General features: G+C 36.8%; 1 protein-coding gene across 3 annotated transcripts in view; it reads right to left on the reverse strand.

The window, feature by feature from the left end:
* PCSK5 (proprotein convertase subtilisin/kexin type 5) overlaps nt 1-27,335 on the reverse strand; it is a 457,855-nt gene that overhangs the window by 237,716 nt on the left and 192,804 nt on the right. For all 3 annotated transcript variants that reach the window (XM_082470900.1, XM_082470899.1, XM_082470898.1), the window contains exon 9: nt 24,375-24,475. In XM_082470900.1, the coding sequence (XP_082327026.1) occupies nt 24,375-24,475 (101 nt within the window). The remainder of the gene's footprint in view (nt 1-24,374; nt 24,476-27,335) is intronic.

The following is a 27,335-nucleotide window of genomic DNA, read 5'->3' on the forward strand; positions in this document are numbered from 1 at the left end:
AAATCACACATGATTTAAGATGTCCAAGGGAGGCTGAAAGGACACAATATGTTTCAGGAAATATTAAGAGCTGCATCCCATAGACTCATCTTAAAATATATAAATATGTATACACACACGTGTGTGTGTATATATATATAAAAAAATATATATATATACACACACACATATTCATTACAAACACAAATGAAAAGAAAGCTATTTGAGGATTTAAAAAACAAAGCAAAATAGGATTTCTATCTTAAGACTTTCTCTGCAAAGCTAATTTCAGGAGACAATGAAAGGTCAGAAAAAGCTATTGAAATGAACCCAAGAATTTTTTTTTTTTTTTAACCCAAGAATTTTATACTGAGCTCCTTGTCCATCGTGAGTAAATGCAGAAGACACACATCTGCAGGGCTGAGAAAGTATTCTAACCCACCTTTCTACAAACACACACTCTGAAAACCAAAATAAAACAAATAATTTAAAGAGCTATTTCAGCAGATGAATAAAAACATCCAAATTAAAAATCCTAGAATGGGTAGTTGTTAGTAAGACTTACTGATGGCTCTAAGATAAATTAAACATAGAGTTGATCATTGTTCTCACACAATTCTTCTGAAAAGAAAAGACAAATAATGATAAGAAGTAAATTAACTAAAATAGACTGTTGTGTAAATCCAAATTATGAGATTAAAGATGGAGAAATGAGTATAGATGGGAGAAGTAAAGCAAATGTAAATCAAGTTCATACAGCAAGGAGTCAAAAGAGATAACTTCTTTCTTATAAGATAAATACTTATTTTAAAGTACCTCTATTGTATACTTGAAAAATGACATTTTAAAATTATTAAAAACTGAAATTTCTACCTAAAAAATAAAATATAAAAACTAAACATTAAAGAATGGGCAGATTTTTCCACTACACACACATACACACACGAATGGATGGCAAAATTAGTTGCAAACAATATAGCCTTTTAGACAAAAACACTAAAAAGGACAAGAAAGTACAATTTAGCTCTACTTACCATGAATATCTAACCGTATAAAATTTGTGCATCAAAATATATGGATTAAAGACTTTAAGACAAAAGAAGTAACTAATGGAACCACATTAATGTTCAGATAATTTAATCAATTTATTTCAGAAGAAAAAATACAAAGGATTTGTTTATATAATAGATATAATTTAATAATATTAAAATATATGTCCTACAAAGAGCAACTTTTTCACTTAAGTATTCATGGATCACCTAAAGAGTTTTTGGAAGAAAAATTGAAGGTATACTAGGCCAAAAGGAAATCTCAACAATTGCCCTAAGGAAAAACAATACCTCTCAAACCACTAGTGCCGTTAATTATCTGACCTTATTATCTGACCACAATACAGTGAAAAAAAAGTCAGTAGTAAATCGCAATAGAAACAAAGTTTGTTAAACACTTAACGGTACTATTTTCAACTGTCATTCTATCAAAGAGGAAGACAAAACATCATTAGGAAATAATGATATGTAGCCAAAAGTATGTTCAGAGGTAAATGTCCACATTAAAAAATTGTATTAATGTAAAACGAAAAATAAATGAACCATGATTCAACCAATAAGAGTCATAAAAGAACAGAGTGATCCTAAGGAAAATAAGAAAGAATAACAAAGTAAAAAAGGACAAAGGAAAAACAGCATTACTAAACAATAAATCCAAGAACTGGCCTTTTGAAAAACAACAAGAACAAAAACATCTAAGAAAATAATATATATATTATACACATAACATTAATATAATGACATTATATGTAATACAATATATAATCTATATAATAATGTTGTTAATGAAAAATATTGCCTGCCATATCAGCAAACAAAGGATGTTGCAGCCATCAAGCCATCACGTTACAGCCATCCCTATGCTGAGCCCTGAGGGACCTCAGGATAGAAACATAATGCCCATCATCATCAGACACTGTAGCCAGCCCCACCCCCCCCCCCAACCCCACTGGCCCCACATAGCTGAGGTGCATATCAAAGGAATGATTTCAGTCAGCCCAGACTCTTGTATCTTCCCATATACAGAAAAGCACTAAATTCCTTAACTTGAGATATCTGATTTTCTTTAATTAATAGTAATCTTTTGATGTTCCAACTACCTGGTTTTTGTTGCAAAAACTCCTATATATACTGGCTCCCCACCTTGCCTCTCTGGAACATCTTTCAGAGTTATCTGAGATGCTATGTCCTGCGCTCAAGTCCTCAGTATTGTCCACCGAAGAAAACATTAACTCTCAACTTTTAGGTTGTGCATCTTTTTTCAATTGACAATATATAATCTATATATAAATATACATAATGGTATTACATACAATTATATTACAGTTAGATATATATAACTATATATATAATTGGCTAAACATTTTTTTAAAAATCTTATAAAATGGACATGGTTCTGGAGAATATAAATTAAAAAAATTAAAATCGAGAAAAGTTACCAAAGAATTACCTTTCAAAAAGGCTTTAAGGCCAGATGGTTTCCTTCAAACTTATAAGGACAGCAATCCCAAGTGTCTCCAGAGAAAGAAAAAGTTGCAAAATTTCACAATTTTTACGTCTCTTGATATCAAAAACTGGCAGAGACAGAGGCCAGTTTCAAGGTCAAACAAATCTGGGTTAGGAAGCCTGGCTCTTCATTTATTACCTGCGCTACCTTCTACATGAGGAATAAATGAAAAAACCATAGAGAATACTTTAAAAGATTCTGTTTATCTGCCATAAGTACACAAGTAGTATTACCAAGCTGCTGTAGCAATAATATAGAACACATACACACACACATTATTCAGGAAAAGAAACTATAAATTTCTACTAAGAAAAAGAAGCATAAATAAAATATTCTAAAGCCAAACCAATAGCATATTAAAGAACTAAATTTAATTTGTGAATATAAGCAGAAAATATGTTAAGAAATCTATTATTCTAATAAATCACATCAACAATTTTAGTATGAGACACTATATATTAATCTCAACAGACACTGAGAAAACACCCAAATCCCATTCCTAACAAAACCTTTATAAAACCAAAAATGCTGCATAGACACAATAAACAAAAGCAAACATCCACAAAAAGTGAAAAAAAAAGGTAAAAAAAATCCAGGGAAAATCAGGACCTATACATGAAAGCCTACTGTCATTCTTGACATTTAACATTTTAAATGGTTAGCTAATATAATAGAAATATTAATTGTGATGATATCAGCTTCCATAGTTTTAATACTTTCCATATGCCTAAATTTATTTAATCCTAGCAACAATCTGGTGATTCTGGGTTACTACCCCTAATTTCAGATGAAGAAACTGAAACTGAAGGTTAAGAAACTTAATTTTCACTTGTTCAAGGCTACACAGGTAGCACTGGTGTACAGACAGGTTTGGAACTGAAGTCAACCTGATGCCAAGAGCTGAACGTATAATGACTAATTTGTACAATAAGAACAAACATGAAAAATACTCAAATGAACAGAGATAAGTATTACTATTGTCAGATACTATGTATTCTTCAAAAAAAAAAAAAAACAACCCTAAAGGTAATCAGTTACATGTGAATTAAAGGGGCAAGAGATACGAAAAATATACAAAAACAACAGCTCTGTTATAAACAAGCAATAATCAGTTAAAGGCATAATGGTAATAGCAAAACAAACAAATATTTACTACTCTAAAAATATATCTAATCCCAAAAGTATGGGACTAAAGACACGCCTAAAACTTTGGAAAACCAACTGTTACAAAGAGGCCAAGATTCATAAAATTGTCATAAATTGCCACTGGGATTGTTTTTGGAACATAGTAATATGGTGCTTAATTTTATCTGGAAAAATGAACAGGTAAGAATGTTTAAGAAAATGTTTAAAAAGTGGGGTGATAGTATAGTGTCAAAAGAATTAACAGAATAATAGAACAGGAAACTCTAAAAGAGGCCTTCATAAATGCAACAATTTGAATGGAAAACATTGTTTTGGCAAGAGGTGGATTACTTAACAAATGACATTGGGCAAATGGGACCTCTATAAAAATTCAATTTAGATCCTCACACTGAACACCAAAATAAATTCTATTTGGTTAGATATTAATGTTGAAAAATGAAACAAGAAAACACTAGAGAAAGTTGGAAATTAATAGATTTTGAGACAGGAAAGGACTTTCTAACCTAAGAGTTCTTAACCTGGGGTATAGGGATGAATCTATGGGACAGCAAATCCCCTGCTATGTATGTTTGGGCTTATTTTAGGGGAGAGCATACATAGCTTTCATCAGCATACAGAAAATTCTCCAGGATATACAAAAGATGAGGTATGACTAATTGAAGAACTTATAGAGGACACATATATTTGACTAAATAATAACTAAAAAATAGATATTAGCTGTCTATGTCAAAACAGTATGAAGAAAACTTGAAAGCAAATGACAAATTGATAAAATGTTTGTAATAACTATGGCCAGGGGGTAGTATACTGACTATATACTGATAAAAATATTAACAATGTGAAAGATTAGTAGATGATTTGTAGAGAACTCATAGCATTAGTACCCTTGAGTGACTTTGAAACACATTTCTGAAATTCAATTTTAATATTAATTCTTACAGTTTGGGAATTTCTAATACCCAATTTCCAACAAGTGAACAGAGACAGCACCCACAAAAACCTGAAACCTTGTTTAACCTAATTTTCCTTGGTTGCAGGTTAGATAAAGCATTTTTTGGTTAAAAAGTATAATAAAAAAGTTAATGGGGAAGAAATGACAAAATGCACAACAAAATCTGAAGGGAAAGCAACATGCAGATTGAAGACAGTAGAGTAGGAAATATTTTTACAATAAATATTGTATGTATTAAGACTATTTGGACCCAGAATTATAGTATTGGGAGTTACTGCACTATTCAAGCATAAAAGTCGCTGAAAGTTGATTTTGTTGGGAGACTTTCGATTTTTGTTTATATACTTCATGATTTACATTCTTCTTTACAAAGAGCATGTATTATTTTAGTGATAATAATCTAGTTATAAAAATGGTCCTCCTCGTAGAGAATGGACTTGAGGACACGGGGAGGGGGGGTGGGTAATCTGGGACGAAGTGAGAGAGTGGCATGGACATATATACACTACCAAATGTAAAATAGATAGCTAGTGGGAAGCAGCCGCATAGCACAGGGAGGTCAGCTCGGTGCTTTGTGACCACCTAGAGGGGTGGGATAGGGAGGGTGGGAGGGAGACGCAAGAGGGAGGAGATACGGGGATTGTATGTATATGTATAGCTGATTCACTTTGTTATAAAGCAGAAACTAACACACCATTGTGAAGCAATTATACTCCAATAAAGATGTTAAAAAAAAAAGTGGTCCTCCTGCTAATGATATCGGTGGTTATGGGGATTGCTCTTCCTAGGATCTTTCGGTGTTAAATATTTATTTGCTTCTAAGAAGTTAGTGACAAAGGGCATCAGTGGAAGATTGGTAACTTTTAATTTTGCCAAATAAGGACAACAACATTTCACATAATTAAGAAAATTTTATATCAAAATAGTATATAATTTCCAAATAAGTCACTTAAAAATTTTTTAAATTAAAAAAATACCTTTATTTTTAAACTAAGCTATATTGCATTACTATTATTCTTCTCTGCCTGGTGATCCCCGAACACTTTCACTAAATAGCATCTCTACAGACCAGATGGTCTCTGGGCAACCTTCCAATGTTATGATGTCTCAGACAAACTGATAACAATTATTTTATGTTCCAGGTATGGTATCACATGTAATTGAGAGTTTTAGCACAATGAAAATTATAAAATTGAACACATCTGCTATGGAAAACAAGGCTATTAGATGTCAACTCCAATGGCACCTAAATTCAGAGCAATGAATAAGAACTCAGCATGACTAATACGATCACTTCCATATCATGCTCACTCCAGTAAGCTCTCTACAACATTCTTTCAAGTCGGTTGTAAAGGTTTCCAACAGCTAAATAACAAGCAGACTCCCCCGAGAGCCTACCTTAAATATCACTCAAATTCTCTTTCTTCCTCCCAACATTCTTCAGTTGTGTACCAAGTTTTTCAGATGTACTGGGGGTGTCCACCAAAGACAGAAAATTAAGGTTTTTGCTGTATTCTTTCTGACTGGATAAACAATTTTAATCTCTGAAGTGATGTCCAACCAGTTTCATATACAGGCATGTTTCTAAATTTGTTGTAGGAATTTTAAAAAATCATGGCTCATTCAGGGTTTTCTCCTTTTCATTTGCCCTTCTGTTACCTACTTGGCCATGACTGCAGCACCATTGCATGAACAAAGGGGAAACTTGGTTAATGTTGCGATCAAACAGTAACTCAGTAAAAACTCACAAAACCCAGGTATAAGTTGGATCACTTCAAAGACTCCTGTCAAAATGTATCATCTCATTGATGGCCTTGCCTTATCCTTATTTGCTATTCTTCACCCTTTTCTACTCTTACTCCACTTTCTGTCACAATATTATCATTTGTTTTATTTTTTTTCCCTTTCATAGCAATTAATGTTAGTGTTATTATCTTTAATCTATGGAATGTATGCTCTACTAGAGCCAGGTCCAAAGCATCACATACATTTGTACTCAATCTGCTCTACCATTCCTGGCATCTCTGGCATGGAACATGCATGTCTTGCTCAGATGCATTCTAGTTCCAAGCATACTGCCAGGCACATACTGAATCACATCACAACTATGGTGCTAAAGATTACAACTATGACTGTAAGATGTAATACAGTTTCAGAGATGTGAAAAAAATGTTTATTTCAAAATAAAGAAATGATGTAACAAGCATGACTCAATAAATATTTCTTGAATGAATTAATCAATATTTAGAGTTAAGACTAAACTTGTTGGCATTATACCCCACTAACTCCAGCTACTTGAATAGGTATCTATCCATACTTTTTTTTTAACATCTTTTTTGGAGTATAATTGCTTTACAGTGGTGTGTTAGTTTCTGCTTTATAACAAAATGAATCAGCTATCCATATACATATATCCCTATATCTCCTCCCTCTTGCATCTCCCTCCCACCCTCCCTATCCCACCCCTCTAGGTGGTCACAAAGCACCGAGCTGATCTCCCTGTGCTATGCGGCTGCTTCCCACTAGCTATCTATTTTACATTTGGTAGTGTATATATGTCCATGTCACTGTCTCACTTCATCCCAGCTTACCCTTCCCCCTCCCCTTGTCCTCAAGTCCATTCTCTACATCTCCATCTTTATTCCTGTCCTGCCCCTAGGCTCTTCAGAACCTTTTTTTTTTTTTTAGATTCCATATATATGTGTTAGCATACGGTATTCGTTTTTCTTTTTCTGACTTACTTCACTCTGTATGACAGACTCTAGGTCCATCCACCTCACTACAAATAACTCAATTCCATTTCTTTTTATGGCTGAGTAATATCCCATTGTATATATGTGCCACATCTTCTTTATCCATTCATCTGTCGATGGACACTTAGGTTGTTTCTATGTCCTGGCTATTGTAAATAGAGCTGCAATGAACATTGTGGTACATGACTCTTTTTGAATTATGGTTTTCTCAGGGTATATGCCCAGTAGTGGGATTGCTGGGTCATATGGTAGTTCTAGTTTTAGTTTTTTAAGGACCCTCCATATTGTTCTCCATAGTGGCTGTATCAATTTACATTCCCACCAACAGTGCAAGAGGGTTCCCTTTTCTCCACACCCTCTCCAGCATTTATTGTTTGTAGATTTTTTGATGATGGCCATTCTGACTGGTGTGAGGTGATACCTCATTGTAGTTTTGATCTGTATTTCTCTAATGATTAGTGATGTTGAGCATCCTTTCATGTGTTTGTTGGCAGCAATCTGTATATCTTCTTTGGAGAAATGTCTATTTAGGTCTCCTGCACATTTTTGGATTGGGTTTTTTTTTTTGATATTGAGCTGCATGAGCTGCTTGTAAATTTTGGATTTAAATTTTGTAATCCTTTGTCAGTTGCTTCATTTGCAAATATTTTTCTATCCATACTTTTGAAAAACCAAAGGGAGAGTTCCTTCCCTCCCTTCCTTCCTTCCTCTCTCCCTCCCTTCTTTCCTTCATTATACAAGTATTTGATTTCCTACTATGTGCTAAACATTGTTCTTATTGATGGGGCTACTGCAGCATACCCACTTTCAAGACAGCTTACAGTCGGGATGGGGGTGTTCTTTTGATCTATGGGCCACTTGCAAATGAATCACCCAAACTATCCTGAGGACTCTGAAATCTGCATTTTTAAACAAGATTCAATAAGACTCATATGCACACTAAAGCTGAAAAAAGAATCTTCAGATAAACAACAAGGTCACACTGTATAGCACAGGGAACAATATTCAATATCCTTTGATAAACCATAATGGAAAAGAATATGAAAAAGAAGGCACATATATGTATAACTGAATCACTTTGCCGTACAGCAGAAATTAACACAACATTGTAAATCACCTATACTTCAATTAAAAAACAAAGAATCTTCAAAGTATAGCTCAAATCCCTCTTCTTTTGTAAAGTCTTCCTAAATCATCTCTGTTCAAAATTTCATCACCCTTCTCCATACTCATGGCCCTTATACTTCACAGCAGCCATTTATAATTAACCATGTCTCGTTATAGCTCTTAAAACACATGATGTAGTGTGATGGTGGGCTCCGGTGTCACACTGCCTTGAGTTCAATTTCCAGATCTATCACTTCTTGCCTGTGCAAGTTTCTAAGCCTCAGTTTCCACATCGAAATATGGTGATGTTGCCTACTTTATAAGCGCTGCTTTGAGGATTAAATGAGATGACCAATGACAACACTAAGTTCAGTATTTGGCGTAGAGTAAGAATTCAATAAAAGTTGGCAGCTGCTTCTATTTTTCACCATTTTACTTTTTATTTTACCTTCTTGCACTCTTACACACTATTTCCACACTCAGTTGGGGCTGATGGCAGAAGAATCGTTTGCCTCATACACAGTATGTCACAGTCAGATGTGCTATGATTTTTATTGGGTAGGATGATACTACCAGGCTTTGCAGGCATCTTGTTTTTCTGGCATATGCAAAGAACATAAAACTTTACTTCACCTCAGTCGCACATATGGTTACTCAATAAGATTTAGAATCAGAATGAATAGAGAAATGAAAACTTAATCCTAGATGGTAAGAAATAAGCCAATCTTCTAAGCACAAAATGTCTTTCTTTTTGTCTTGAATGTTCTATTTCAGGTATCATAGTTTATTTTACTAGAAATTTGTTGCTTTGAGCTTGACACATCAAATGCCATTAACAACTTGTTGACATCAGGATGAATAAATCTTATATGCTAGTGAAATGACATGCCTTTCAATCTGTCAATTATATTTATCTTATTTATTTTTCTCTCATATTGATAATGGCAAAGTATATTATGATTAAAATTCTTTAAAAAGAGAGACAGAAAGAATGCTGGAATCAGCTAAATACAAAAACTAGATACTAGTGTCACTGGGAACAATTATGCTCTTCTGAACAAATGACACAAAAATCTCCTAGAAGCAAAAAATTATAGGTCAAGAAAATGCGGGCACAGGCAAGATTGATTTAAAACTCAGCCCAAGAACACTTGGTATAAAAATAGATTTGAATTTTAACTGGGTTTCAATATAGAGCTGAGGAATATATTTGAGAATCTTCAAATACAAAGATAGTCATATTCCAGGAAGCCATACAATAAGTCATTTTGCAGAATGTACTGAAATATGCTTTGATTAAAGTGATTAAGCAGCAGATTATGATGTGAAACTATAATGAACCCTGGAAAAAAAAAGTCAGCTTCTCCTATTCCTAGCAAGAAAAATTATATTTGATAGTATTTGGGGTGTTACCATAGACACTATCAAGAACAAAAATTTCTTGGCAATGAATATAATCCACAAATCCTCAAGAGACTAAATTTAAATACTAAATTTTATATACTTGTTATAAACTCACTAATACACTAGTAGATTTTCTAAGCAATTTTATGGGGTAACTGCATAAAAATTAATTTGCTATTAACACCCTATTTAAATTAAAGGACGTGGCAGTTGATGAGCAATTTATAATGTAAATAAATCTATTCTCTTTTTCCTTCTCTTTTTAAAAATGTAAATTGTCTCAGACATTTATAGCAATCATGGTCTTAGTGAAAAGCCTTTTCTAAGGAGTAATTCATAAACTTTTAGGGAGCTGATGCACCAAAGCCCAGTCAGTAATTGTAGGAGAAATTTGCTATAGGTCTCGTCACAAGACCTGTAAACCCAGGGACCTTGTCCCATTGGGTATTTATGCTTCTTCTAATTCTCAGAATCCCATGGGAAAAAACGGTATCTATTTCATTAAATGGTATGCAATCCACCCAGGCGCTCAGCTGAGAAACTAGAACTCAGCCTTGAGCTTTTCCTTTACCCCAAAGCCCATGATCTAATTCTCTCCCTGTTTGCTGTACATGCAAAATGTATAGCAGATCTATCCATTTCTCTCTATCCCCATCACCATCACCTTGACCAGGCAACCCCAACCTCTCCTGATCTATGGAACTAACTTCCAAAATGGTTTACCTGCCTTCCTCCCACACCAGGACTTCTCCAAGGAGAATCTGGAATGATCTTTAAAACTTTTCATCAAGTCATATCTCCCTCCTTAAAAGACTCCATAGATCTCTTATCATGCTTACCTACTATGACACCATATGTATACTGGACTTTTCCAACCCTCTCCTCACGTTAGCCATACAGATCTTCCTACTCCTCAAAGCCAGTAACCTTGTTCCAACCACATGGTCTTCTGAGCTGGCTCCTCCCTCTCCCTGGAATGCACAGGCCAGTTCTTTACAAGGCTGGCTTCTTCTCATGTTTCAGGTCTCAGCTAAAATGTCACTTCCTCTCAGAGGTCTCTCCTTAACCACTGTATGTAAAAATACCTCCGTTACTCTCAATTATTCTACTCTGTTTTTCTTAGTACTTATTGTTTGCTTTTTTACAGACTGCCTCACCAAATAGGATGAAAGTTCCACATCTGTCAATCCACCAATCAATTCACAATACCTAGCATAGGAACTGACAACCAGTGGACCATTAATACATGTCTGTTGAATGAATGAATGATTCCATCTAAGGTCTATGTTACCAACAACCTTAGTCTCTTTATATACCTTTCAGAGATGAGAAAAATGAGATTAGAAGTTTCCTTCTAAACTCCCTTCTTCTACACCTACTCTTTTTTTGGTGGACTTAAACTGGGAGAAGCTTCCTACTTTGTGTTTTCTCAGAGTGGTGTCATTTTTATAGAATTCTAGGCATAGTGTCCTTTCAGATGGGATTCTTGTCAAGGTGGTGGAGAGGATGGCATATCATAGATAATGATATAATTGCTATGAAATCAGTCAAATCCCAGAGGACACTGTAAAGACCTTTCCCACCCCCAATCTTTCAGCTTTACTGCTTAGGTTAAATCACAATTTGAATATTTAGAACATGAGACATTTCTAATATATGACATATGACACTTGAAAATGATATCTGACCAGCTCTACAAGGAAAAACTCTGGGGATTGCAACTAGACTGAGAAGTACTCTTCTTAAGAAATAATCTTTATTACTACAGTAATAAGAGCAAAATACATTCAGTGAATAATCACCTAATAGATTCATTCTCTGTTCTCAGTTCAGTCTCTGGGCAACTCAACCATCCATCAAGTTTCTTAGTTTCCTCAATTCAGGAAGGGGATGGAAAACACTGGCTAAATCTCCAGATAATACAAAGTGAATGAGCCTGTTGACCAGGGGTTTTCTAGTAATAAAGGACACCTTTGGAAGCTGCATTGTTTTAAGCCATTGACCATCAGTTAAGGTACAAAGTTGAGTCCAGTGAGAATTGGCTTCTACATAATTTGAACTTGCAAAGTGTTAGAGGACACAGTGTATTGTCTGTGTGTGTGTAGACATAACAAAGCTATTTTCATGCACGGTCCTGGCAGAAGGCCCGTGGTAACTGCTCTGTGAGTCTGGTTACAATTATGTCACTATAGGGAACAATCCAGGACAGTACATCCCTTCTCTGTCCGCTCAGCCTCACATGGAAATGTGTGCTGTTTCTACCTCACAAACCCCTTTTTCAGCTCTCCTCCCTGACTACATTTTAATTTTCTTCACCCTCCTTACAGTATATAGCCCAACCATTCATGCCAGAAATCTCAGCTAAATTCTAAGCCAGAACTACAACATTATAATACAGGAGAAACTCTAAGAGTATGTGAAAGGAAGGACATGTGTAATAACTCCTTCTTTAACCTGTAATTATACAGAACCTGAGCATTTATGCCTGTATTCTCACTATCTGTGCATGTGTTAAGTTCTAATTGAAATAAATAAAACTCCCCTAAAAGGAAAGAGTTGGTATATCCTCTGTTATTTTACCTCAATCACCAAATGCATTTGTGCTCCCCGCCCACTGCAACATTTCATACAGCTGAATGTGGCCCTTGGGAGAATTTTTAATGGAACATTTTATACTGAAATGTGTTTTTAATTAAAACAAAACAAAGAAGATAAGAACCGTTTACAAGATATCAGGCCTAAGATGCTAACTCCAATATTTAGAAATGTTTATGCCTATCATATCTTTCATATGTGGCCTCCCTTCAAGATGGTCAGTTCTAGAACTTTGAAGCCCCTCAATTAGTTACTTTAACTCAGTTTGTTAAAAACTCCAGACTCCCTTTCAACTGCCTTAGGTATTAACTTCTCACAATAACTGCATCCCAAATATTTTGGACAGTGGCCCATTTTTTCTTGCACTGGAAATATACATAGGTAAGAGAGAGACTATAATGAAAGGTAAAACAAAGATGTAAAGTGGTTGATGAAGGGGAACTGCATAACATTTATATAGATGGACTTTTTAGGTCTTACAGACATGCAGATAAGTTTAATTTGATAAGTTTAATTTCCTAAGAAAAGAATTTTCGGGATAGTTTTCTGAAAGCAACAGCATATGAGGTGAATCTTCCCGTGGCCCAACGCATCTTTAATTCTTCACAGGTTGATCTTTCCACGTCTCACATTAACCCTTCCACTGAAGATCAAAGGTAAAGGGACTTCTTCTGGAAGCTAAAACAGGGAATACCATCATGTCTTTATTTTACCCAGGTTAAGCCCAGTTCTAAGGAATGATAAGTAAACTGGGTAAGAGATGAGCTGTGGCAGTGCATGAGAGGAGTCACTATGCAACAGCAATGAGAGGAACTGAGAGGTAAAAATAATATATGAAATTGAGCAATTCCGTAAACCTCATTTCCCTTGTACAGAAAATAAGAAGGTTGGAATAGATGGATTAATTTAATGTTTGTTTAGAACTGAACTTGTTCAAAACATGGTGTTTAAGGTGTCACAGAGATTATACAAGTGCCATGGCACCAAGGTTGCAATTTGGATCATCATCGAGTCTGACTGTTTCAATTTTCATCCAAATCCTGCACGTTCCACCACCTTTCCACCAAAACTATTTCATGGACTTTCTTAAATTATTTGTGCATGAATGTTAGTGTCCATTTGCCCCCTAATAATATTTTAAGATCCTTTGAAGGCAAGTGACATATTTTACAAATACTTGAATTATGTCCTGCCTAATTCACTTAGCTCCTAGCATGATGCTTTAAAAATTATTTTTATCTCTAGGCAGGAAACACAAGAGAAGGAAAAGACCTACAATACCAAACCCAAAACAATTTAAAAAAATGGTAATAGGAACATACATATTGGTAATTACCTTAAATGTAAATGGATTAAATACTCCAGCCAAAAGATGTAGACTGGCTGAATGGATACAAAAACAAGACCCGTATATATGCTGTCTACAAGAGACCCACTTCAGACCTAGGGACACATGCAGACTGAAAGTGAGGGGATGGAAAAAGATATTCCATGCAAATGGAAATCAAAAGAAAGCTGGAGTAGCAATTCTCATATCAGACAAAAGAGACTTTAAAATAAAGACTATTACAAGAGACAAAGAAGGACACTACATAATGATCAAGGGATCAATCCAAGAAGAAGATATAACAATTGTAAATATTTATGCACCCAACATAGGAGCACCTCAATACATAAGGGAAATGCTAACAGCCATAAAAGGGAAATCGACAGTAACACAATCATAGTAGGGGACTTTAACACCCCACTTTCACCAATGGACAGATCATCCAAAACGAAAATAAATAAGGAAACACAAGCATTAAATGACACATTAAACAAGATGGACTTAATTGATATTCATAGGACATTCCATCCAAAAACAACAGAATACACTTTCTTCTCAAGTGCTCATGGAACATTCTCCAGGATAGATCATATCTTGGGTCACAAATCAAGCCTTGGTAAATTTAAGAAAATTGAAATCGAATCAAGTATCATTTCCGACCACAACGCTATGAGATTAGATATCAATTACATGAAAAAATCTGTAAAAAATACAAACACATGGAGGCTAAACAATATGCTACTAAATAACCAACAGATCACTGAAGAAATCAAAGAGGAAATCAAAAAATACCTAGAAACAAATGACAATGAAAATACTACAACCCAAAACCTATGGGAGGCAGCAAAAGCAGTTCTAAGAGAGAAGTTTATAGCAATACAATCCTACCTCAAGAAATAAGAAAAATCTCAAATAAACAACCTAACCTTACACCTAAAGCAATTAGAGAAAGAAGAACAAAAAACCCCCCAAAGTTAGCAGAAGGAAAGAAATCATAAAGATCAGATCAGAAATAAATGAAAAAGAAATGAAGGAAATGATAGCAAAGATGAATAAAACTAAAAGCTGGTTCTTTGAGAAGATAAACAAAATTGATAAACCATTAGCCAGACTCATCAAGAAAAAGAGGGAGAAGACTCAAATCAATAAAATTAGAAATGAAAAAGGAGAAGTTACAACAGACACAGCAGAAATACAAAGCATCCTAAGAGACTACTACAAGCAGCTCTATGGCAATAAAATGGACAACCTGGAAGAAATGGACAAATTCTTGGAAAAGCACAACCTTCCAAGACTGAACCAGGAAGAAATAGAAAATATAAACATACCAATCACAAGCACTGAAATTGAGGCTGTGATTAAAAATCTTCCAACAAACAAAAGCACAGGACCAGATGGCTTCACACGAGAATTCTATCAAACATTTAGAGAAGAGCTAACACCTATCCTTCTCAAACTCTTCCAAAATACAGCAGAGGGAGGAACACTCCCAAACTCTTTCTACAAGGCCACCATCACCCTGATACCAAAACCAAAGATGTCACAAAGAAAGAAAACTACAGGCCAATATCACTGATGAACAAAGATGCAAAAATCCTCAACAAAATACTAGCAAACAGATCCAACAGTACATTAAAAGGATCGTACATGCATCCTGATCAAGTGGGATTTATCCCAGGAATGCAAGGATTCTTCAATATATGCAAATCAATCAATGTGAAAAACCATATTAACAAACTGAAGGAGAAAAACCATATGATCATCTCAATAGATGCAGAAAAAGCTTTTGAAAAATTCAACACCCATTTATAATAAAAACCTTCCAGAAAGTAGGCATAGAGGGAACTTACCTCAACATAATAAAGGCCATATATGACAAACCCATAGCCAACATCGTTCTCAATGGTGAAAAACTGAAACCATTTCCTCTAACATCAGGAACAAGACAAGGTTGTCCACTCTCACCACTATTATTCACCATAGTGTTGGAAGTTTTAGCCACAGCAATCAGAGAAGAAAAAGAAATAAAAGGAATCCAAATCGGAAAAGAAGAAGTAAAGCTGTCACTCTTTGCAGATGACATGATACTATATATAGAGACTCCTAAAGATGCTACCAGAAAACTACTAGAGCTAATCAATGAATTTGGTAAAGTAGCAGGATACAAAGAAATCTCTTGCATTCCTCTACACTAATGATGAAAAATCTGAAAGAGAAATTAAAGAAGCACTCCCATTTACCATTGCAACAAAAAGAATAAAATACCTAGGAATAAACCTACCTAAGGAGACAAAAGACCTGTATGCAGAAAACTATAAGACACTGATGAAAGAAATTAAAGATGATGCAAACAGACGGAGAGATATACCATGTTCTTGGATTGGAAGAATCAACATTGTGAAAATGACTATACTACCCAAAGCAATCTACAGGTTCAGTGCAATCCCTATCAAACTACCAATGGCATTTTTCACCGAAGTAGAACAAAAAAATTCACAATTTGTATGGAAACACAAATGACCCCAAATAGCAAAAGCAATCTTGAGAAAGAAAAACGGAGCTGGAGGAATCAGGCTCCCTGCCTTCAGACTATACTACAAAGCTACAGTTATCAATACAGTATGGTACTGGCACAAAAAGAGCAATATAGATCAATGGAACAGGATAGAAAGCCCAGAGATAAAACCACACACATATGGTCACCTTATCTTTTATAAAGGAGACAAGAATATATAGTGGAGAAAAGACAACCTCTTCAATAAGTGGTGCTGGGAAAACTGGGCAGCTACATGTAAAAGAATAAAATTAGAACAGTCCCTAACACCATACACAAAAATAAACTCAAAATGGATTTAAGACCTAAATGCAAGGCCAGATGCTATAAAACTCTTAGAGGAAAACATAGGCAGAACACTCTGTGACATAAATCACAGCAAGATCCTTTCTGGCCCACCTCCTAGAGAAATGGAAATAAAAACCAAAATAAACAAATGGGACCTAATGAAACTTAAAAGCTTTTGCATAGCAAAGGAAACCATAAACAAGACGAAAAGACAACCCTCAGAATGGGAGAAAATATTTGCAAACGAAGCACCTGACAAAGGATTAATCCCAAAATATACAAGCAGCTCATGCAGCTCAATATCAAAAAAACAAACAACCCAATCCAAAAATGGGCAGAAGACCTAAACAGACATTTCTCCAAAGAAGATATACAGATTGCCAACAAACACATGAAAGGATGCTCAACATCACTAATCATTAGAGAAATACAAATCAAAACTACAATGAGGTATCACCTCACACCAGTCAGAATGGCCATCATCAAAAAATCTACAAACAATAAATGCTGGAGAGGGTGTGGAGAAAAGGGAACCTTCTTGCACTGTTGGTGGGAATGCAAATTGATACAGCCACTATGGAAAACAATATGGAGGGTCCTTTAAAAACTAAAAATAGAACTACCATATGACCCAGCAATCCCACTACTGGTCATATACCCTGAGAACACCATAATTCAAAGGAGTCATGTACCACAATGTTCATTGCAGCACTATTTACAATGGCCAGGACATGGAAGCAACCTAAGTGTCCATCGACAGATGAATGGATAAAGGTGTGGCACATATATACAATGGAATATTACTGAGCCATAAAAAGAAACAAAATTGAGTTATTTGTAGCGAGGTGGATGGACCTAGAGTCTGTCATACAGAGTGAAGTAAGTCAGAAAGAGAAAAACAAATACCATATGCTAACACATATATATATGGAATCTAAAAAAAAAAATTGGTTCTGAAGAACCTAGGGGCAGGACAGGAATAGAGACGCAGATGTAGAGAACGGATTTAAGGACATGGGGAGGGGGAGGGGGAAGGGTAAGCTGAGACGAAGTGAGAGAGTGGCATGGACATATATACACTACCAAATGTAAAATAGATAGCTAGTGGGAAGCAGCCTCATAGCACAGGGAGATCAGTTCGGTGCTTTGTGATCACCTAGAGGGGTGAGATAGGGAGGGTGGGAGGGAGACACAAGAGGGAGGGGATATGGGGATATATGTATTCGTATAGCTGATTCACTTTGTTATACTGCAGCAATTAACACAATATTGTAAAGCAAATATACTCCAATAAAGATGTTAAAAAATTATTTTTAGTATGCAATAGATACTGATTACATACACATAAATAATGACTGTAAGATACAATCTTTAGTCACAAGGAGTTTAAGCCTTGTTTGGAAGATAATACATACAAAAACATCTGTAGTACAAGAACAGAAGTTGTCTAAGCTATCTAGAACTATATTCTCTCTATATATATTCTACAATCTTGTTCTACATATACCTATATGGTATATTCTATAAACCAGTGGTAATATGACAATTGAAATAAGAGAGAACAGATAGATAGTAATAAGAAAGTAGATGAGCCTACCTAGGAATGTGTGTGTATGTATGCATGCATAAGTGTAGAACACCAAGGGCAGCTAATGTTTAATGTGTACCAGGTCTGTTTCTAGTATATATAGAATACATATATGCATATATAGAATAGATATATGTGTAGAATGGAATACGCATTGTAGAATATACAGAATAGAACAGAATAACAGCTGCCACCCCAATTTATTTATTTTCTAAATTTAGATCTAGATATATTAAATGTTCTCAAAGGATAGTATCCCTGTGGCCCCTGAGATATGAAATCTGAGGAAAAGGCATTGGGTCACTTAAAACAGGAATTTGTGGCAGATTCCTTGTATCAGTGCTAAATAATTTCAGATGTTTCTACCCAACTCAGTCCCTTTTATTTACCATTCACTGTGCAACATTTCTTGTTTGCCAAGTACATACTGTTCAAATTTCCAGTGAGAGACCACTTGCGATTCAAGGCAAAAAGGTTTCTTTGGTGAACTTAAATTCTGAATTTCCTGAGCTAATGCTGATAATTTAACATATAAAACACTCTATTAAAATAGCTTTCCTTAGCTAATAGTTGCAGACTCAAGGCAGGAAAAATTTCAGTAAAACAGAGTTTATGATTCTGAATACTAGGTTTTTCTGAATGTCAGTTATTTCAACTGTATTTTATAAACCATTTTATATGAAACATCATTTGCTAGCAACATATTTTTTTCTTTCTACAGGTCTGGCGTACTGGTAATATATACCAGCACTGAGATACAAAGCACCTTACAAATGTGACTTGATGTTTTTCTAGGTTGCTCACTCAACACTATTAGTTATGTTTCACTACTTTCTTCATTTAAGAAACCTGCTCCCAGGTTCCTCAGAAAACTGAAAATACTCAAAACTCAAAATTACCATATGATCCAGCAATCCCACTCCTGGGCATATATGCAGAGAAAACTCTAATTCAAAAAGATACATGCACCCCTATGTCCACAACAGCACTATTCACAATAGCCAAGACATGGAAACAACCTAAATGTCCATCGACAGATGAATGGATCAAGAAGGTGTGGTATATACATATATACAGTGGAATACTACTCAGCCATAAAAATGAACACAATAATGTCATTTACAGCAACATGGATACAACTAGAGATTATCATACTAAGTGAAGTAAGTCAGAACGAGAAAGACAAATAGTATATGGTATCACTTATGTGTGGAATGTAAAATATGGCATAAATGAACTTATCTATGAAACAGAAACAGATTCACCGACATTGAGAACAGACTAGTGGTTGCCAAGGGGGAGGGGGTTGGGGAGGGGAGGGGTGGAGTGGGAGGTTGAGGTTAGCAGATGTAAGGTGTTATATATGGAATGGATAAACAACAAGGTCTTACTGTATAGCAGAGAACTATATTCAGTATCCTATGATAAACCATAATGGAAAATATTTAAAAAAGAATGTGTATATATGTATAACTGAATCACTTTGTTGTACAGCAGAAATTAACACAACATTGTAAATCAACTATACTTCAATAAAAAAAAAATAAAGAAACCTTCTCCCAGGACACTTATTTTACTTAAACTTTTTCAGTTACACTATATAAAAAGATATCATTTTAAGTAGCAATGGTCCAAATGATAATTAGTTTACTTGTAATCACTGATTACATATTCACTATTCACTCAACTGAAAAACCAGAAAATTCCCCCCAAATCCACAAAAGCCAAACAACAGAAATATTATAAACCTCTGAACCAACACATATGTGATGAGGGTACCCCAAAACAGAAACAGTTTTCTTGCCTCTCTGTTAAGATGCCAGTGTTTTCTCTTATTCTGAAATTGCTCCTGATTTTTAGAAATTGCTTCTTGCACCCAGGTAACATTTTTAGGAGCAGGAGGAAATCGTTTAGTAATTAGAAAGGCAAAGTTATGATCAGACTGTCAGAGGTGGCTATAGAGCTTAAAGAGGCTCAGACTCAGGAAAAAAAGGAAAGGAGGTAGGTTTTTAGAACTGAGAATCCTTCCCGTCTTGGGAGTGGTACACTTTTACCCAAGGATCTGGGGGTGTGCTACAGTGGAGTTTCTTGCAACACATGTTCTTACATACCCCATAGGATAAGGATGCCCTGGGAGTCCTATTAGTTATCACAGCAGAGTTAATGACCAAACTTTTGTTGCATTCAGATAAGAGATCTGAACACTTGAAGCTTCTCTGTTTCTATGTTTTGTTTTTGTTTTCTCTCCCCTTAGTTTCCTAAGAAGATTTTTTTGGAAAGCTCCAACCTCAGGGGAGCAAGAAGACTCAGAATGCAGAGGGGTCAACAGCTGGAGTAGCATCCAGAGTAGGACCCACAGTCCTACTGATGCAAGCAGACACGTGGGGACATAAAGGAAGCAGGCTGTGAAGAAGCTGGGACGTGGCAGTTTTCCCTGAGTATATACTACTGTAACCTAGTGACATTAGGAGAAACGATGCATTTCTCCTTGTCGGGCAGAAAGAGCTGGGATATGCAGCTGGATAGGGATTGGCAGTCCCTGCCTGCAGCTTTTCACCTGAACACTCAGCCTCATCCCGTGACTCATCTGACCTGAGCAGGGGGTGAATATCTGAAGTGCTGGACAGAGTCCTGGGCCAGAATTCTACCCAGCTCTGGCTTTCTCTCTTCCCTCCTTACAAGGGAGTACAGTGGTCCACCTCCCCGCCCCAATCCTTGTCTTCTCTTTCTGCGGTTTCATTTATGCATGGTCAACCGTGGTCCAAAAATATTACATGGAAAATTCCAGAAACATACAATTCATAAGTTTAAATTGTACAGCGTTCTGAGTAGTGCGATGAAATCTCATACCGTCCAGCCCTGTCCCACCTGGGATCGCCAACCATGGCGTGATAATCCAGATTACCCAAAGATGACCCTCCTTCTGACGTATCATCAGAAGGTCAGTAGTAGCCTAACACTACATCACAATGCCTACGTCATTCACCTCACTTCATCTCAACACGGAGGCATTTTATCATCTCACATCATCACAAGAAGAGTGAGTATGGTTCTATAAGATGTTTTGAGAGAGACCACATTCGCATAACTTTTAATACAGTATATTGTTATAATTGTTCAATTTTTCGTTATTGTTCTTCATTTCTTACTGTGCCTAATTTATAAATTAAACTTTGTTATAGGTATGTACTTATAGGAAAAAACATAGTACATATAGGTCTTGGTACTATCTGTGGTTAAAGGCATCCACTGGGGGTCTTGGAACGTGGATAACGGGGAACTACTATCAGGCTCTTCAACTTGTGATAGCAAAGGTTGAATCTCAAAATACTAAGGTTTAAGTGTTGTTAAGAAGTACTAGTGGTGGAGGCTGGGTGACTGGGTGAGGTACACTTACCAAGGGTTAAACTTAGCTTTGTTTAGAACAACTGCAAACTTGGCACACTGTTACTCGAGCTCTTTGCTATTTAGATACTTTTTTCTCCTGTGGGAGGCCCATTGCTTATTGATGCTAGTTTAACATCCATGCCTGACCCACTCTTTAGGTACTCAGACCTCTTTCCCCTAACTTTCAGCTTCACTTACAGGCAAAGATTGGCCTGTAGAACAAACCGATAGAGATGCAAGGAAAGGTTTATTCTTTCTCACCTGATCTGGTTGTTTACTATCTACTTTGGCCACATGATCGGACTAGACTGTTTAAAATCTTAAAATACAGTGGATTTTCTACATAAACTGTATCCTAGGACCTTCCTTCCACCCACTGCAGTTTTGGCAAAAATCAATCTTAAAAAAATGCTCAAAATGCAAAGGGAAAGAAAACAGGCAGCTTTCCAGTGTGTTCCCCAGCCCCAAAGCAACCTTATCTGAGTGTGTTGTTTGAGGCATAAAATTAAGGATTTTTCATTTGAGCTTAAATAGTGGTTAAAAGAATTATTGTTGAAAATATTAGTGTTATAGTAGTATTTCAAGGAACTGAGTAGCATGTGCTGTATATCCACAGTTATGGTACTTGGTTGCCAAATTTGAGATTATATCCTTTTTCTGGGAAATGGGGAGGTGCAGGAAGAATTCCTGATTTTGTTTTTCAGTGTTTTGTGGACAGGAGACTATTCCAGAGAAAAAACCCAGAATTTCAGAATGAAGATGATATATTTTTCAAAATCCAATTTACAGTCACAAAATTAAAAACACAGACACTTAATCTGCTGTCAGAACAGTCCAGTGAAAAGTTATAAAGTGAGAATAGGATAAGTGCCAGCTCCTCGCTAAACTTTTAACACTTTAAAAGATAAAATATGTTGAAATGATTTAATATTTAACCCTGCCAAAACAAAAGAAATCCAAACATTGAAGGGAGCTTGAATATCTCTCAGTGTCAATGCTTAGGGGCAGGAGGCCACCAAAAGATATGGTACCTGCTATGGTCTGAATATTTGTGTGCCCTCAAAATTCGTATGTTGAAACTTAACACCCAATGTGAGAGTATTAGGAGGTAGGGCCTTTGGGAGGTGATTAGGTCACAAGGCTGGATCCCTCTTTAATGGGATCAGTGCCCTTATAAGAGACATTTATCCAGAGATCTCCCTTGCCCCTTTCTTCTACCATGTAAGGCCAAATAGGAGGTGGGTCCTTGCCAGACACTAAGTCTGCTGGCACCTTGATCTTGGACTTTCCAGCTTTGAGAACTGTGAGAAATAAGTGTTTGTTGTTTATAAGCTACTCAGTTTATGGTATTTTGTTATAGCAGCTTGAACGGACTAAGATAGCACCATATCCAGAGCCTGTGTTCTTCTGCCTGTCTCAGTCCAAGGAATTACACATGACTTAGCAATTTACTGAATCCATATTACACTGAGGCCCAACTGCCTTGACAGAGGCTGTTTGCCTTATAGAGAGTCAGCTGTAAATGTTGGGAAGCCAATACGTACTGGGAATGAAAACACTACTGTTCTTATTAATACCCGAGTCTCATCATGATTCTTGTATTCTTTCCCTGTCACCTGCTACTGCTCTATATCAGGTTTATATGAAAGACTCCTTCCATTCCTCCCTAGGGCAGGGATGCAAGGTTACTTTTGGAAAAACACTTATGTCATTACTTCAATTCCTTTTTGTTATGATCCTCTTGTAGGGATGGCCTCAGAGTTCAGGCCCACAATCCCTTTTATAAAATCCTTGGACCAGATGTGTTGGGAATTCAAAATTTTTTCAGATATGGTGTCCATAGCATATGGTACACAAAACTTCCAGTGGGGTCCAAGCTAGCACCTCATAATCAAATATATTAATGCTTCTACAGTGAAATGTATGAATTTTCACAATACATAAAGACTGAAAATAGCTTCAAATCAGTTCTGGGAAAGCTTTGCCATCAAATGAGTTTTGGTGTCAAATGTGCAAAAAACAACTTTCAGTTTTCAGGCCATTTTGGCTTTTGAAATTGAGGGTTAAGGGAGTGTAGATCTCTATTAGGTTTTCAAAGAGTTAAGAAAAACTAATCTATTGGTGCTTAGTTAAAGAAGAGAGGAGGCCTACCACCATATAATTCTAACCTAAGAACCTAAAATAACCTGAGGGGGCCTTTCAAAGGGATCTTTTAAACACCAAATTTGACAACATTAAGAAGGATTTAAGTTAAGTGGGTTGTCTTTCTTCCCGGGCTCCTGTCATATGACCTTGACGTGTTTTGTTCCCCAGAGTGAGTCTGTGATGGTTTCTATTGTCATGTAATCTGAGCTGCATTGCTCAGAATCTGTCCTGCAGGGAAAGGAACCAGAAGTGGGCAGACCTAAGCTTTCTGAGACTCACAGAACATTCCCCGACTAGAATAAAAACCTCAACAAGGCAAGAGTGTTAGAGCCAACTGGCATGCTTGTACTATGACTCCACAATAAAGTAATTACACAGTTTGATTTTTTAAGAAGATAAAACCCAAAAAAGTTGCCTTTTCCCTTAATAGAGGGGAAGCTTTTCTTGAGGCCTAATCTTTGAAGTTTTAAAGGTGGAATTGGGAAGATTATATTCTGGCTTGTTGTGCTCGGGATTGTATACTAGCGAAGGGGTAAACTATCCTTGAGCTGAGGGGCTGTCGCCAGTGGAGACATATGGAGATAAAGGCTTACTTGGCTTCCAGGGCCAGTGCAATGATGCCTGCAGCCATGGGGGCTGAGGCCGATGTCCCAGTGTGGTTGTCCGTGCAACGCTGCCTCAGATCCGTAGTGATCTAGAAGACAGAAGTGGAAAATTTAGGGCTCTGGGGTCAATGTGAGTCACATGCAAGTAAAAAGAAATTTACTCATAAAACTGGAATGGAGGGGTGTTGAAATAGTTGTTTTAAATTCCTTGTTCCTGCACTCCTGTGACTGTATCACTTCCAGAGAATCGCCTGTGTAAATCAACTCTGAAAAGGGGAGGGTTTGGAAATTGGATTCCACTTGTGTTACAACCAGGGTCAGGACTAAGGTGAGCCTTTGGCCCGAAACATATGGGTTGTGCAAGTGTATCCTTAAATTTTACACCCTAGGCACCTCACTTGCCTCTCTCTGGTCCCAGCTTTAGTTAAAACAAAAGTTCTTTCATTACTCCAACATTTTAAATAATCAAACATGTTGCGCCAACAACCAGACACTGAGTTAAGCACCTAGCATAAGGAATAAAAGCACAGGGTCTTGTTCCTGCCCTCCTAGAACTATTACCTTGGAAGAGCTGCAGATTTCAAGCAAAAGACTTATTCTGCCCGAGAAGGAACTTTGCTTACAGACTCATTTTTTAGAATGCACAGAAATGTGACTTGGATGAACCAAGACTTCCTGATAGATTTAACACAAACACTAAAAACAAGGTTGAAGCCAGTGTACTTGATGTGAAGTGAACAGCCCTAAGTGCATGCTTGTATATTATAGGAGATTAGCCATTTTCCATGTTTTAAAAATCAAAATGTGAGGACTAGATCATTTTTTCCTCTCGGTTTTTGAATCTAGTTCACTTCAGCTGTGGCTGAATAACATGCCCATCAGCAAGGGCAGTGTTTCTCAACCTTTGTTCCATGATCATTTCATGAAAGAAGAAACATTAAATGCAGAATCTTCATAACAAGAGAAATAAAGCACTATGGTATATAATTTTGCAAACCACTGCAATATCTAAGATCCTCCCTCCCTGATAAGAATCCTTTTTTGCCCCCTTGGGACTAATAGCCCTCCTGTTGGGAAGCTACAAGGCTTGTGAGATGAACTTAGGAGTCTCATTGTAGTTATTGTAAGACATTGGTAAAGCTTTCTCCGTCATCAAGACAAGTATATTGCCCATATTTTACAGATAAGAAAACTGAGGTGAAAGGTCAGCAGAAAGGTGTAGGGGAATAGAGGTGGCGAAAACAAAGTCTTGCTTTTCTAAGGTGCGTCCTTCAAGAGAAGAATGCAGATTAGCTGATTTGGAAAGAAATTTGCTCATCACCGAAAGAAAGCACTGCATAACTCTGTAGAAATGAGTCCTCCCCTAAAAGTTTCCTCAGTGTCACGTGAGGATGTCTGAAGGGACTCTTTAATTATCTGTTATGAATCGAGATTGACATCCCGGTGATTTAGTTTCACACGAGGCCATCAGTGCTCACCGTCTGTTCTTTATGCCTTTTGACACCACTAATGTTACCAGATTAGCCATACCAGAGAGGCACTGATACAAAAGAAATGGGAGAAAGAGTAAAAATATAGAGAACCGCGTAGATAGGTGGTGGGAGAGAGGAGACGAGCCTTGCACTCTTTTCTGGAATAACTGAGAGCTGGGCAAGAGCCCGACCGCGTGTTTGGCAAGCAGGGCAAGTTGTTTCTAGATTCACAGACGTGCTTAGCTAGCCATCCTCTGAGCCTCCACAGTGGATGTTCGCAAGATGTCTGGGTAAATAGAGCCCTACCCACTTCTACATTAAGAAACTTCTGAGATTTTTCAATTGTTGACGTTAAAAAGGTATTTCTTTTTGGAGGGGGCCAGGTAAAAAAAACACATAACACAGATTTACCCTTTTAACAACTTTTTAAGTGTACAGTACAGTATTGCTAATTATATGCACTTTGCTGTGCAATCCTAGAGCTCTATGACATTTTCACCTTGCCTGACTGAAACTCTACCCATTAAACGACTCCCCATGCCCCCTCCACAGCCCCTGGCAACCACCATTCTACTGTTTGCTTCTGTGACTGTCACTGCTCTAGGTACCTCATGTAAGTGGAATTATGCAGCATTTGTCTTTTTTGTGATTGGCTTATTTTACTTAGAATAACATCCTCAAGGCTCATCCGTGTTGTAGCATGTGGCAGGATTTCTTTCTTTTTAGGCTGCATAATATTCCATTGTATTATGTAGTATATTTTCTTTATTCATTCATCTGTCAATTGGCATTTGGGTTGCTTCCACCTCTTGGCTATTGTGAATAATGCTGCAATAAACATAGGTATGTAAATATCTCTTCCAGATCCTGTTTTCAATTCTTTTTTTTAAAGACCAACTCCTTTAGACCCACAGCTGGCCTTTTCTTAATTCTTTCTTTTCTTTTCTTTTTTTTCCTTCCTCCCTTCCTTCTTTATGGCTGCGTTGGGTCTTCGTTGCTGTGCGAGGGCCTTCTCTAGTTGCAGCGAGTGGGGGCTACTCTTCATTGCGGTGCGCAGGCTTCTCATTGCGGTGGCCTCTCTTGTTGTGAAGCACGGGCTCTAGGCATGTGGGCTTCAGTAGATGTGGCTCCCGGGCTCTAGAGCACAGGCTCAGCAGTCATGGTGCACTGGGCTTAGCTGCTCCCTGGCATGCGGGATCCTCCTGGACCAGGGCTCAAACTCGTGTCCCCTGTGTTGGCAGGCGGACTCTTAACCACTGCACCACCAGGGAAGTCCCCAGATCCTGTTTTCAATTCTTTTGGATATGTACTCAGAAGTGGGATTGATGGATTGTTAAAAAGTGATTTCTATTTCATTTGAAATGATGGGTGAATTTGCAGCCTTGTTTTCCAAAGGCCTGGTCCCTAAGTCAATGCATAAACACCCCAGCAGCAGCCTGTTTCCAGGTCTCCAGATACACTGTTGTTGAGAGGTGGC

Source organism: Balaenoptera physalus (assembly GCF_965194825.1).
Source record: "Balaenoptera physalus genome assembly, chromosome: 7".
NCBI classification, from domain to species: Eukaryota; Metazoa; Chordata; class Mammalia; order Artiodactyla; family Balaenopteridae; genus Balaenoptera; species Balaenoptera physalus.